Source organism: Corvus kubaryi, unplaced genomic scaffold (assembly GCF_017639235.1).
Source record: "Corvus kubaryi isolate FWS band 111438036 unplaced genomic scaffold, C.kubaryi_AGA036_p1.0 37385, whole genome shotgun sequence".
In the NCBI taxonomy this organism is placed as follows: Eukaryota; Metazoa; Chordata; class Aves; order Passeriformes; family Corvidae; genus Corvus; species Corvus kubaryi.
Window position 1 is genome coordinate 35,140,818 of NW_024581127.1, and position 14,832 is coordinate 35,155,649.

General features: G+C 49.2%; 1 protein-coding gene across 14 annotated transcripts in view; it reads left to right on the forward strand.

Annotated features, from left to right (window-relative positions):
• Nucleotides 1-14,832, forward strand: part of ADGRB1 (adhesion G protein-coupled receptor B1) — a 281,192-nt gene that overhangs the window by 155,208 nt on the left and 111,152 nt on the right. For all 14 annotated transcript variants that reach the window (XM_042035706.1, XM_042035708.1, XM_042035709.1 and 11 more), the window contains 4 exons: nucleotides 382-525; nucleotides 3,474-3,549; nucleotides 7,504-7,606; nucleotides 8,613-8,656. In XM_042035706.1, the coding sequence (XP_041891640.1) occupies nucleotides 382-525; nucleotides 3,474-3,549; nucleotides 7,504-7,606; nucleotides 8,613-8,656 (367 nt within the window). The remainder of the gene's footprint in view (nucleotides 1-381; nucleotides 526-3,473; nucleotides 3,550-7,503; nucleotides 7,607-8,612; nucleotides 8,657-14,832) is intronic.

The window sequence follows — 14,832 nt, forward strand, 5'->3', positions numbered from 1 at the left end:
GTGGCTGTTAAAGTTGATGATCTGGATGCAGCCAGGAGCTGAGGAAGTCCTGCTGATTGCTGGGAGGACAAACCAAGAGATGTCTTGTTCATTCTCACACTTCTTATCAGCTGCTGCTGGCCACTCCTGGAGATAAGGTGCTGGAGCAGACTGACCTCTCCTCTGCCAGGTTCAGCGCTGGCAGGACCCTTTCAGCAAAGCATGAGCCCTGGCTTTATCTTCTTTCATGGATAGACATTTCCTCAAGAGAGCACCACTCCTGCAGCTCCCAAGATCCAGTCTATCTGATTTCCCACTAATGCTTCCCATGTTTTCTTTATCACATACGGAATTTACTGAAGCTGGTTTCACTTACTGGTTTTATTTCTTGCTTCTCCCCAGTCCTCGGCATTCACAAACTGCCTGCAAATGCAGCAACCGACATCACCTTCCCCATGAAAGGCTGGAGGGGAATGGTGGACTGGGCCAAGAACTCGGAGGACAAGGTCACTGTCTCCAAGAGCATCCTGTCTTCAGGGCTCTCAGGTAGGCAGCACAGCCAACACAAATTTCCCCCTTCATTTCCTAAGAGTGGTTCCTTCCATTTGCCTGGTCTTCAAATCCCCTTCCAGCCCAGCTGGATTTGCTCACAAATGTTTGGACAGCAAAAGCATTGATGAGTGCAAATAAGGCTTTCAGATGTGGCCTGACCAGGAGTTCAACCTAAACTCCTCATAAAAGTTCAGGGGCAAGCTTAGTGCCTGGGTGTGGATATTTATCCTTCCCTAAAGAAGCAGGAAAAATTGGCAAACAATGGTTTAGGTGCCCCCAAGCCTGGATCGAGACCAGAGCCATCTGAGGGTGAGTAGCTGGGAGTCAGCAGGTCAGGCTGAGCAGCTGGTGGCTCTGAGTCTGCTGCTTGGACAAGCTTTGATAGATCTGGGGATTTATGGTGATGCCTTTTCCTGGTCTTAAAATCAAGAGTCAAACATGGTTAAAAGGGAAAAAGGGATTTTACCTTTGTATTTATTTTAAGGATCCTTAGGTGCACCACATCCAGGTTGAATGCACCTCAATGCCCACCTCAATGCACACCCACCATAGATCGGGTATAACATTATAGGTTTTACTAATTAGCACATCTATCAAAGATTCCCCAATGAGAGGCTCGAGTGAGCCCCCCTCCCCAAGGATCTTTCCCCTGGGTGGTTCTATCTTCATTTACAGAAAGTGTTCTGGAGAGGACCTTGGGATCTGGGGCTTTCTGATCCCTAACTATAAAGCTTCTAAAATGTTTGGTCTCCTGGCTGAACAAACAAGTCCCAGAATGTAGGCAAAAAACCACTACGAATACAGAAGTTGTAAAAAGATATAAAAGGGATACAAAGAAAAGGCAAAAAATCATCATGACATCAATGGTCCTTGTGTGAAATTTCCTGCCCTCAGAGATGAAATTCAGAGGCATTTATCACTAAGGCTCCAAATCAGAGCATGGACATGAGCCCCAGCACAGAGGTGGTGCCTCAACCAAGGTGGCCTCATTGCCAGATCTGGAAGAAAAGCTGGAGGTTTTTGGGATGATCTGATGGATGAGAGTCCCAGGAACCAACACACTCAAGGTGCTCATCTTTTGGCAGAGCCAACGCTCGGCAGAATTGAGCCCTGAGTTCTCAAAAGCAGGACCCTAAATTAGGCTGATTGCTGGGAAATGATGGGATTTACTTTTGGCACTCATGGCTTTGAGAGCTGCTGGGTCCCCTTTCCTTGGGACAGAGGCTGGAGACTGAGTTGTTGCTACAAAAGACCTTTGGCCTCTCCTTGTCACACCAGGACCTTTTGTCCTGGGCTTCCCTGCTGGGGATGGCATCAGCCATCACTTCAACTTGGGAAATCTGAGGCCAAGAACAGTTAAGTGACACCCCCAAGGGTAAACAGTGAGTCACCAGCAGAGCAAGGGCCATGGCAAGCACTCCTTGTGTTTTGTTGTGCCTTGCAGACAGCGTGAGCTCCCTGGGAGAAGCTGGAGCACGTTAGGAGCGTTATCCCAGGTTGTTTGTGGATGCTGTGGTGCCTTTACCTTTGGAAACTTTTAATCATTTGTTGGACAAATTGCCGGACCAGACCCAGACAGAGCTGATCCTGCTCTGAGGCTGAGGGCTGTCCCAAAAGCATCCAGCTCCCCATGGAGCTGTTTTCCAGACTTCTGTTGGAAGCATCCTCACACAGAGCTGCTCCAGAGCCCCCAGGCTGTAGTGACTGAGCAAACAGAAGGTGACATCCACCCTGAGGAAACAACTTCCCATCAGTGCTCACTTCTCCGTGGTTTCCTGAGTACCATCCAGGGCTCTTCTGCCTCTGTTTTGTTCAATATCTTGTGCTGGTGGTGCAGTTTTTGAGGGTTTACTCAGTGGTTGCAGCAGAAATCCACCTCTATTAGTTTTGATCCTCACTTTTCTCTGGCTGCAGGGAACAGGAGTAGCTATCCTGAGCAAAGTGATGAAGACAGGCAGCTCCATGAGACCAAATCCAAACCTCTCACTGCTGGGAGCTGACTGAACAGTTGATTTCGATGGGCCAACACTGATTCATGCAGCTGGGTGACACAATTGCTCTGCAAGCCTGTCTGTCAGCCTCTCCCAGTTATATGCTGGGAGATATCCCAATCTGTTGATAAGGAAGACAGACATGCAGAGCTGTGCCTGTCCTGCAGGGATGGAGCAGACACACTGTCAGCTCAACCTCAGTACAAGATATCAGAGAAGCCCCACCTCGTGCTTTCCCAGGCTTCTTCAGCATTGCTTTTCACCCAGCCACTTGCTTTTTCTCCCCCTGAAAATCCAGCCCTGGGACTGCCTCTGCTGTGGTTTATCAGGGACAGTTCTGGCTTTTTGCAGCTGGGCACCGCAAGGCAGCGGAGCAGGAGGAGGAGGAAAAATAAGAGGAAAAGGAGAAGGAGGTCAAGTGACGAGCCCAGAGGTCACACAGATGATTCAGAGGCTCATCTGGATCTGCTGCAGCCCCCAGAGGCAGCACATGAGTTTTGGGGTCAGAGCAGGTGCAGTGGGACAGCTCCCCTTCCTGCTGCCCTTGTCAGCCCGAGCGCGGCTCCTCTCTCTGATGGCCTGATAGCTGTGGACGGCTCCAAAGGCCTCGAGGTGGCTGCAAGGGACCTTTCCCCCCTGCAGATTTGTCTGTTGTGGTGCTGTCAGAGGGATGTGGGGGTTTCTGAATGGGGGAGCACCATTTGGGAGGGGTGAGCCTTGGTGAGGGTGGAAATCTGGGATGCCAGGTCACGCCAAAGGTGCTGAGCCCTCTCTGTGGGGACAGCAGCCACTGCATCCCACTACAGTGATGATGGCATTGGCCATGCCCCAACAGAGAGCCCTCCACCACTCCAGAAGGCAAATCCTGTCCCTGGGTGTCCTGTGGGGACAGCTGCCACCCCAATTGTCTCAGTGCTGTTGTCTTCTTCCCTTTCCTCTGGTGTCCTGCAGTGTTGGACGACTCCTCCGTCTTCGTGGTCGGGACCGTGCTGTACCGGAACGTGGGCAACATCCTCTCCCTGCAGAGGTAAGAGGGGCTGCCTGGGGAGGGGGAGCAGCTGGGAAATCACCAGGAAGATCCCTCTGGCTGCAGAGCCCCAGTCTTCCGGGAAAAAGTAGAAATCATTGGGTGCAATGAGACAGATTTTGACCTGCAATGGGAATATTTTGACGCCGACGTTCAGGTGGGGCCAGGTTCATGCATCGCGTGCCGGAGGAGCAGGAATGTTTTCCCCATCCAGCTGCAGCACTCCAGACACGAGGGGAGGAGGCTCAGTGCTGCTGTCTCATTCCTCCCTGCCACCCTTCGCCCTCCAGGAACGGAACCTCACCCTGCCCTCCTCCTCACGAGGGATTTTGGCGGCCCTGACAGATGGGGGATGCTCAGCTGCCCCGATCTTCCCGAGCTGCCAGCCGCACAGAGCCCTGGAGAGCAGCACAGGCAGGCTCGGGGAGGAGAGAGGGGAGCAGAGCACGCCTGGCTGCACATGTCTGCCGTGCTCCCGGCGCTGCTAAGTGCCTCGGGCACCAAAGCTTTTGTGTTCAGCCCTCCCTTCCCTTTTCTTCGCTCCTCTCCCTTTTCTTCTCGCTCTTTTTTTTTTTTTTTTCTTCCCGAGACTGGTACTGAGGCAGTAAATTAAGCATCCTAAGGCACCTTCTAAATCTGTTCTGCACTGATTAGCGTGAGCCCATTTACCATAAACACCAGGGCATCTCTCCTCACCGATAATCATTTAAATACCTCCAGATTTAGCACGGGCAATGGCAGAAGGGCTCCAAGTGAGTGCAGAGAGGAATTAGCAAGCCAGCCAACTGTATTCTGTAATATCTTCCATTACAGCAGTGGGAATTAGATCAGAAGGGCAATAAACATCATCGGCTCAAATGATCCAACGGTGTTTCAGCTTCCTCTGGCCAAGCAGGGAATGAGCTCTGATAACCAGCAGCTGCTGCGGCCACAGTCTCCGAACAGCATTCCCGCGGGAGAGCTGATTTAAGATGTTCCTTAATTAAAGGACAGTCCCTCTCAAAAAAAAAACTCGAGTCTTGAATCACCTGGGCAGAGTCAAAAGGAAAAAAAAAAAAGGAAAAATGAAAGCAGCGGCAAAGCACTTATCACTTCAGCACTGTGCAAATGGACACAGCATTAAAAAGGAGAAGGTTGTTAAATAACCACGTAGCTGCCTATGGGTAAAAAATATTTCTGACCACTGAGGAGAGCAGCTATTCCTGAGTACACATAAGAAATATGGACCCAGACCCTGGACTGGACTAGTCTGATTCAATGCAGAGTGATTTTTCCAAGAACGGAAAAAAAAGCAGATTTAACTCAGCAAACAGCACCAGCTGAGCTGTTCCTAATTGTCCCAATTTACCTCCCCCAAGCAGCAATTCTGTCTCTGAGTCATGAATTACTCTGTCCCCTTGGATCCAGGGAGCCCAGCGGATCTTGGCAGCTGTGACAATTGGGATGGGCTACACACAAAACCTGATTTTCCAAGCTGGGGAGGTGAGAGAAGAGCTTGGTCCCAGCTGGAATCCGCTGCAGAGGACACAGACAGCAGAGAGCCACGAGCCTGTTTCTCCCCGTGTACCAGCACTGTGTTCACAGCTCTTTGCACACCCTTGGTGGCCACTCAGGAGCCCTCTGAGCTCCTCTGAACTCCTGCTCAAGCCCGATCTTGGCGTGTTTTGTTCTTCCCAGAAGCTGGGCTGCAACGTGCTTGTAGGAAAAACAACTCATCTTCCTCCTGAAAGATTCCCCGTGATGCTGAGTCCTTCGCCGCCCCCGACAAGCAGCTCAGCTGCTTAATTGCCTTCTCTGCCAGGAGCTTGCCTCTCTTTTTGAGGCCGAGTTTGTCTGACTTTCACTTCCAGGCACTGGGCCTTCGGGTGGGTGACTAAAAAGCCTCCCGCATGCAAGCCTTCCAACAGAGAACTTTTTGTCTGGTTTTCCGGCACCTGGATCGATTTTGTGTCTCTGTTTTGAACTCCCTTTGCTGTTTCCCCATCTCAAAGTGAAACTGAACCCAACATCAGAGTGGAATCCAGACAAGGAGGGTACAGACAGAAGTTGCTTCTTCTCAGTATAAGGGATCTTAAAAATCATCTCATTCCCACCCCCCTGCCATGGGCAGGGACACCTTCCACTATCCCAGGTTGCTCCAAGCCCCGTCCAACCTGGCCTTGGACACTTCCAGGGATGAGACTGCCACAGCTTCTTTGGGCAACCTGTGCCAGGGCCTCAGCACCCTCTGAGCAAAGAATTTCTTCCCAACATTTAATCCAAACCTCTTCTCTTTTAGTTTAAAACCATTCCCCCTTGTACTCTCATGATTAACCCATGTAAAAAGTAGCTCTCCATTTTTTTATAAGCCTCTTTCAACTTCTGGTTGAGCTGGGGCTTCTTGGCCACCGATCACCCTTCACGGTCTGCACACCGGTGACTTCTGTGTTCTAACAACTTGCCTCGCTGAAAAATCAAATTCTCTTTCTGTTTGTGTTTGCTGCATCGATCCTCACCTGCTCCTCAGCCTCCTGAGGAGGTTTCGGTGTCATCCCCGCTGCTCATGCGAACATTCAGCAGCAGTGACCCAAGGACTGACCCTTACAGTCACAGCCTCTCATGAAGGCATGCACTGGTGGTTACCTTGCAGCAGATCCCATTTTCAGCCTCTCACAGCTGCCTGCTCCCATTGATTTACTCCTTTACTTTTCCTCTGTAGGGTGATAGTTGGGCTTTGTCGGGTCATTCTTTTTTTCTTCTTTTTCTTCTTTAGTTTTTCCTTTTTTAAGGAAAATATAGTTTTTATTTTTTTATTTACCCTGTTAAATCAGTGTTGTTTTTCCCTCTAGTGTTGGTGGAACAGTGGCTTTCTGACCATCTGCTTACACATCCATGGACAATTCCAAACAATTTTTCCCTCTTTTTTTTTCTTTAAACCCTATTTTTTTAGCTGCTGTTAAGCAACTGCAAATCTTTCCCACCTAATTCTTTTCTTAAAAAAAAAAAATAAATAAAACCCAGAAAGAAAAGGGAAAGATTTTAGCAGTACCTGCAGATTAGGTGAAGATTTGGATAAGGAAGGATTTCCTTTGTCCATGGATGCCACAAGGGCTGGGAGCAGCCTAATCTGGATCTACCACTCCACTACCAACTCCTTCACGGCAGCACTTTCAGCTGCTGCTTGTGAGGACCTTTTGCTTATTTAAACACCAATAAACTGCAGAAAAATGAGAAAACTCTGTATATTTACGTGTTCAGTGTCCAGGGAAGTGCCTACAAAGAGTTTAGCTTTCCAGGAATGGGAGTTATCTCCTCACTTTATTGCCCCTCCCAAGAGCCAAACCTCCCAGGGCTGTCAGATTTATTACAATATTTGCCTGGGCACAGCCATTTAGACATCTGCATGAAAGGTTTGGCCTTCTTCCATTTGCTTTTGGTCCTCAGGGAATGACGATACACAGCAGTGCCTCCAGCCAGGATCTGTGCTGCCCCATGGATAAGCAACCACACCGCAGCCTCACTGCAGTGCAGGCTAAGCCAGCCTTTGGAGAGCCAAAACAGGATACTTCTTTGGAAAGCACATGAAATCACAGAATATTCTGAGCTGGAAGGGACCTACAAGGGTCACTCTAGTCCAAATGAGCTGTTTCCTCATGGCAGGGACAGAAAATGAGTCTAGGACTATTTTATTTCTGGGATAGATACAGACTCTTAAGTCCGGTCGCTTTAGGGGTTGATAAGATTCATTAAATGGTTTGGTTTTGGAGGGATAAATGTGGTATAGCTGTGAGGGGAGCCCAGAGGGCAGAGGATGGGGTCCATCAGCAGCAAATGACTTGGGGGGATTTTAAAGTAATGGGGTCAACCCCTTCTGCACGGGGTACACTAAACCTTGCACCACCAGTGATGGCTGCCATGGGACTCCCTGCTCCCCAAAAATCCCTCCAAAACCTCTCTTTCCCCTCTTCTCCCCAGGAACAGCACCGTTCTGAACTCCAAAGTCATCTCTGTGACTGTCAAGCCATTCCCTCGGTCTCTCCTCACCCCTCTGGAAATCGAATTCTCCCACCTGTACAACGTAAGTGGTTCCTGGGAACCTGCCCCATCCCATGGCCATGTTTGCTTCTGCAGGGCAGGAATGGGTGGGTGTCAGGAAGGAGGTGGTTTTGATGGGCTCCTGACATCTTTTCCTGGTACAGGACCCTTCAATCTTCCCAAAAACCAGGCTGCATTTCCAGAGCAGCAGGAGGGTGACACTGCCGGCACAGGGAACACGGCTGTGCCTGTCCCCAGTTCACACCCTTTCATCGTGGGCATCACCACAGGGGAATAATCGTGCACTCATTAAAATAACTTGATGCAACAATGGTCTTCCTTGAGGAGGGAAAGGCAGGGGGAAAGGTTGTTCCCATTAATTCTGGAATATTACTGTTGTCCTCAACGCTTTCCAAGGCAGGCAAAAATTCCCTCCAGGTTCCTCTGCTCAACCCTAAGCAGATTTATGGGATGGACATTTCCATACCCCAAGGCCTGTCCTTGCTGTGGAGATCAGATGCTCTCCTGAGGCTCTGCAACATGAATATTAAGATCTGTTGTGTCTTTGGACTCCCCTGGAGGGATGTTCCAGAGCTGTCTCAGACAGCTGGAGTCAGAGGCAAACCTCATCCAGGGGGCTTTAAACACACCTGACCCCCTCCTGCAGGGCTGTGGTTTTGTCCCACAAAAGCACAGGCTGTATTTGATCCACTTTCCAGAAGGGAGCAGCAAAAGGATTCTGTGTGAGAGGAGGGATAAGGAAGAATATCTGTAGGTTGAGTCAGGAGAGAGGCAGAGTCAAATCCCTCTGCAGTGGTTGTGATGCAGAACAAACCAAGGCACATTTTATTGTGGCTTTTCAATCCCAGCGTGGCAGAAGCCATTCCAAGGGTTTGAGATCCATGACATCTCATCTGGTGTATCCCAGACACTCCATCCTTACAGTGGAAGGTGTTATACAGGCCCCACATTTTTCATTCCAGTCCGGGCGCTCCATAAACAGCATAACACTGATTTATTTCTATTTTCCCTTTCTTGTCTCCTGGCAGGGAACCACCAACCAGACCTGCATCCTGTGGGATGAAAATGATGGGTGAGTTCTGTGGGTTTCCCTTTACTCTCGTGGGTCTGTTTTCTTTTTCGGGTGAAATCATCACAGTTTTAGCAGTGACGTGTCAGTTCTTGCTCTCCTCAGTATTTTCTTCACCCTGGTGGGGAGTGCTTCCTCCTGCATGCGTGCACTGTTTCCCTCTGAGATGTCTTTTAGTGCTATTTTGGATTTTTCCACACAAAGGTTACATGAACTGGGACCCAGGACTGTGGAGTTTTTCATATTGAGCTCAGCAAAGCAGTGCTTGGCTCTCTGCACTGCTCACCCCAAATTGTGCACCACAAGGAGAATAACAAAAATTCAGTTGCAAATATGTCCTGTGGAGATGAAGTCCAGGTGATATGAACTTCATATTGTGCTGCCATGATATAGAAAAATTATTTTTGCCAGAATTCTAGCGATGACTTGTGCTGTTCAGGAGGGTTTGAGTGATGTGGTTGTGGCCAGCAGGGAAAAAAAAGCAATCCCAAGTTGCCACAAAGAGTTGGGACCATAAATCCCATATGGGGAGCAGTTGTCAAAGAATACGCATCTTAGAAAGAAAAAAAAAACCACTCTGAAAGTGAGGCCTTAAATCCTGAGTGAGCTTGACAAGGATACAAAGTGTTTGATTTAACGGTGGTTTTACTTCACTGACTTTTGCATCTCAGTTTGAGGACCTATCTGGCTCCTCTTCTGCTTGCAGTCAGTTCCTCTCCTTGAGATCTCAGACATTTGGCACATGCCCCTGCATTTATTATTATTATTTATTATTATTACCTGCAGCATCTGAAAAATGATTCCATTCTTGTCCTTTTATGCTCCATTAAGTAGCATATGCACACAGAGGCAGGCAACAGATTTACACTCAGCTCAGTTCTTGTTGGTCTGGGATTAATTTGGCATCTCTGAGTGAATCCAAAGCGAAGCTGAAGAACCAAGAGGGTCTCCCTGCTTGTGGAATCACACTTCTGCTGTAGAACTGGTCCCTCTGGCTTCTAGTAGAAATTGCTCCAGCGTTAGAAGACGGTTGAGGTGCAGGTGGACTTTTAAGAAATTAATGAAAGCGGATTTTATTTTATTTTCTGTGTGCCAAAGAGCAAACTGAGCATGTGGGTCAGCACAGAGGGCTGGATTGGTGGGCAGACCCAGGAGCTGGCCTGCTCTGCTAAATGTGTTGTTTCTCCACGCTGGAATGGAATTAAAGCACTTGTACAACAACCCCATTTTTGGCAAGTAGAGGCAGGAGTTGGAACCATTGCCCTTTTTGCTCCACTCTCCATCCCACTGCTTTTGGCTTTCCAAAAGAAGAGAGAGGGTTGTGTCCAGGAGCATGGAGATGCTTCCCTGCCATGCTCAGACCTGGATTTAATTAGCTGCAGTCTGAGCATGAAAACAGCAAAATCCAGTTTGGACGTGGCTGGGTCTGAGGAACAGGGATGCCATTCAGGGTGGCTACAGGAATCTGTCAGAGCTGGCACTGGGAAGGGCCTGGTAGGACACAGATGAAGGTTTACCCAGTGCTGAGCATGGATTGAGAGGTTTGGATGCCATTTCTGAACTGGAGGCAAAGCAGTGCTCAGTTCAGTATCATCAGTTCTGCCTCGTTGTAGGGAACGGTTTGGGTTGGAAGGGATCCTAAAGATCATCTCATTCCAGCCTCCTAAACCAGGTCACTCCCTGCCCTGGGAGCTCTGGCTGCTCCACACTCTTCCTCCCAAGGCTCAGCAGCTCATTGGGCTGCCTGTTGTCCCTCTGGGAGTGCAAAATGCTGGGATTCCTTTCAGTCTTTCATCCCTGCATCCCCATGGCACCAAAGAATGAGAGCTAAGAGCCGAGCAGGAAATTTCTTGGCACCGATGCCGCAGTTTGGTTTTCAAGGATGGATTCCAATCCCCCGGCAGATTGGTTGTGCAAATGTTGCTGCTAAACCTCCACTCTCGCCGGGTTTTGGGGGTTGTGTGCACGTCTGCAAGTGTTTGCAACCAATATTTACAATCTTGAGCAGCTGAAAAGCCCCAAATGCCGATGTCAGCACATTTTTTGTTAGGGGGATGTTCCAAAACTTAGAGCTGATCCGGAGAGCTCTGGCGAGGGGAGCTGCCAAGCTGTTTGTGCAGTATTTTAAAAGCTGATTTGCACAACATTTTAAAGTTGATTTGCTACCACTGCTGCCTCCTGAGAAAGTCTAACGAAGGGCAAATTTTGCAAACCCCATTCCCCAGCCCTGACTGCTCACCTCGAACTTGAACAGCGCTCTGGAGCTGTCAAGGGGTTTAAGCAACCATTTTGGTAATTGTTCCCTGCTTGGAACAAGAACTTTTAGGCTGCACCCTGGACTTGTTGCCTGGTATGTGGTAGAGGGGATTCTGTGCCAGGAAACCCCATGGCTCAGCCACTCTTGTGTGGTTCCCCTCTTTGCTCCCATATTCTCCTTCCTGCCACCTCTCCCTATAAACTGGAGGTTTTCCCACTGATCAGTCTCATAAGGTGGTTGTGCAAATGGGTGAAACTGAGGTTGCCCCATTCCTGGAAGTGTTCAGGATGAGGTTGGATGGGTCTTTGAGTAACCTGGTCTAGTGGGAAGTGTCCCTGTCCATGGCAGGGGGGTTGGTACTAAATGTTCTTGAAGGTCCCTTCCAAGCCAAACCATTGTGCGATTCTGTGAAATCCCATTTCCCGTTTCTGACGGATTTAATGGATTTACAGCTGCGTTTCCCTCCTGTTCTCCACCCTGCTGCTTTCCCTGCGCAGCCCAAGCCAGCCTGTTGTGGTGTTGCCTGCTCAGGAGACACTGAGACCCCTCAAGATTCCTCTTTTGCCGCTCTCCATGTTCCTGCTCCAAGGCTGGGTAGCCAGGTGGAGCTTCCCCACACTCACAGTCACCCACCTGAGGCTGCAGATCTTGGTGACCCAAATTCCACCTGATTCCAGTGACCCAGCCTCCGGATTTAACCCCTTGAATCCCATGACTGAACAGGTAGAGAGGCAGGAAACCTGGAATAATCCTCCCATGAGAGCTCCTGCCTGTTCCTGCAGCCACCTGAGCTTTCAATCCCATCCAGAGCATGCCAAAACTCTTTAAAGGCCACTTAAAATCCATGGGCCATGAAGGGTTGGACTGTAAAATTGCAATTAGAACAGACAATTATCTGGTGACCATGTGCTTCCTCAAAGATGGAGCTGTCAAACAGCGCACTTGGAAGAGAAAAAAGAGGAAGAACCCTTGAGTGTTCATTCATTTGCATTTAGATGGATATTTAAGCTTGTACTATTAACAATGGATTTTTGATTTATTAATCCCAGCCCCTTTGAGTGACTGTGAGATTCATGGGTGGCACCTCTGCCTCTCTTTTCTCTTCCTCTTGCCCCCAACTCCTCATGCCATGAAATAGGAGGGGAGAAGATCAGGGACTAATTTCTGTTGTGTTGGGTGTTGTGAGTGTGATTAATGAGCTTAGCATGGGCTGGACAAATTGAAAGTTGAAATCAGAGAATGATTTGGGATTCTCTGGCTCTCCTCCAAGGGTATTCATCTGGAGTAATTATTGGCTGCTTAGCCCTGATGAAGTGAAAACCCAGGCAGGATCTGGTCTCCTGCTCCCTCCTTGTCCTGCTGGGACAGGAGAGGAGTTGATAAATGCAGCCATGGATGTGTATTCATGTGCTTGAGCATCACCAGAGTTGTATTTCTCTCCTGCCTTGCCCTGGTGCACGACTGGGATTTTATTTGGCAAGGGGAACAGGGAGACAGGGCCAAGGTGTGTTATTGGTGGTGACAGCATCACTCCATGTGTCTTTACACCTCCCTGAAAGGACGTTTTATTGAGGTTGGGGTCAGTCTCTTCTCCCAGGTAACAAGAGACAGGTCAAGAGGAAACGGCCTCAAGATGTACCAGTGGAGGTTTAGATTGGATGTTAGGAAAAAATTCTTCACTGGCAAGGTGGTCAGGCTTTGGAACAGGCTGCACATGGAAGTGGTGGAGTCACCACCCCTGGGAGTGTCCAAAAAATGCGCAGATGTGACACTTAGGGATGAGGTTTAGTGGTGAATGTGGCAGTGCTGGGTGAAGAGTTGGGCTTGATGATCTTTTCCAGCCTTAACAATTCCATTATTCTGTAGCTGCAGAATCAAGTAGGTTTAGATTGGATTTTAGGAAAAAGTCCTTTACTGTGAGGGTGGTGTTGGAACCCTGGAGACTGGGATGCTCAGAGAAGCTGTAGATGTCCCATCTCTGGAAGTGTCCAAGGCCAGGTTGGACAGGGCTTGGAGTAACCTGGGGTAGTAGAAGCTGTCCCTGCCCATGGCAGGGCGGTGGAATGAGATGATCTTTACGGTCCCTTCCAACCCAAACCATTCTGTGATCCTCTGAAGCATCTGGAGAGGGAACTTGGGATCAGGCTGCCACAGGTGAGCACTAATTGTCCCCTCCTCGGTGACAGCAGGGACCAAGGCAGCTGAGAGCTTGTGTTTTAGCCCCTGCTGCAGGAGAGAAAATCAGGCCATGCAGGTGTGAAATCCATCCCCAGACAGACAAAGAGTGAGATCCAGCAAATCTGCATCTCCAGGGGAACCCTCATCCCGCAGGGAATGCCTGGCTCCATCAAGCACCTCCTCTGCTCCTCTGTCTCATTACAATAACGAAGCATTATAATAACCAGGCATTACAATAACTGATCTTAAGAGGCCTTTCCAAACCTTCCAAAATATTTGCATAAAAGCTTTTGTGCTATTGGAAGAGAAAGCACCTCGGTAATCTGTGGTTTTAATTCAAGGACACCCTCGGCTTCCCTTGGGAAAGATGATCTGTTCCAGTAATTAAAGCCTTTCACCTACCTGACTCGGGAAATGCAAACCTGGCTGTTTAGGAAGGTGACCTGTACGAGCAAGGTTAGGCTGGGAGAACAAAACAAACACTGCCTCAGCTCTGGGGTGAGCTGAAATCACTTGGAAACTTGTGGTGTCCTAAAATACAGCTCCCAGAGGCTGGGGACAGTCCTGCTCATGGGATCTTTTCAGACAGGAACTGAGGGGTAGGGTGTGGGTTGGTCCTGGAGGTGGTCACACAGAGCCACAAGCCACAGGGAGAGTTTTGTAGTGTCAGAGTAAGTTTTTGGGGGGTGTTCTTGTTTGTTTGTTTTATTTGGAACAACTCAGAGGACCACCCAAAATATCCTAGAAGGAGGAATTGTTTGTATAATTTATTCATGGGGCAATTGTACTCTTTGGTGTTTATGGTCCAGCCACCCCATGTATCTTGAAGTGCAGCTGCTTTGCCTGAAATTCCTGGTTTTTGGGTGGGATATCCAGTTTCTAATCAGCAGAATCCACAGCTGTCTGAATTCCTGACTGCGTGTCCTACAGGATTACAAGTCCTTGGAAGGCAGCACAAGGAGCAGGACACGGTGTGAGCTCCATGGGCTTCACGCTACTTGTTGACAGAAAAAGGCATTAAGTTTTCTTTCCTGTGCTTTTTGGGGCTTTTTGTGATCCCAGCCTTGCTGTTCTGATTCCCTCTGGAGGGCAGGTACAGCTCCCTTTGTTCCTCTACTCCCCACCACCAGAAAAGCGTCACACAGGAGCTGCCTTATGTCTGGCATCCCATGGAATCATTTTGCTCATCACATCAAATTAATCCATCTCTCAGCGCCTGTCTTTTGAAGAAAAGCTTCCTAAAGTCAAGGAACAGCTTCTCTTCTCCCGTCTTTGTCACCTAGCACATTAATGACCCTGCCAGAGCAGTAGATCAGGCAGTCACAGAGCTGCAGATCAGCTTGTCTGTGCTGGCAGAGATAAACAAGTCCCCCCAGACACAGACTCTTCACAGAGCCACAGAATGGTTTGGGTTGAGAGGCACCTTAAAGATCATCGAGTTCCACCTCCCTGCCGTGGGCAGGGACACCTCCCACTATCCCAGGCTGCTCCAAGCCATGTCCAACTTGGCCTTGGACATTTCCAGGGATCCAAGGGCAGCCACAGCTTCTCTGGGCAACCTGTGCCAGGGCCTCAGCACCCTCACAGCCAAGAATTTCCTCCCAAAATCTATTATAAACCTACCCTTCTTCAGCCTAAAGCCATTCCCCCTTGTCCCATCACTCCATTCCTTGTCCCAAGTGCCTCTCCAGCTCTCTTGGAGCCCCTTTAGGCACTGGAAGGGGCTCTAGGGTCTCCTTGAAGC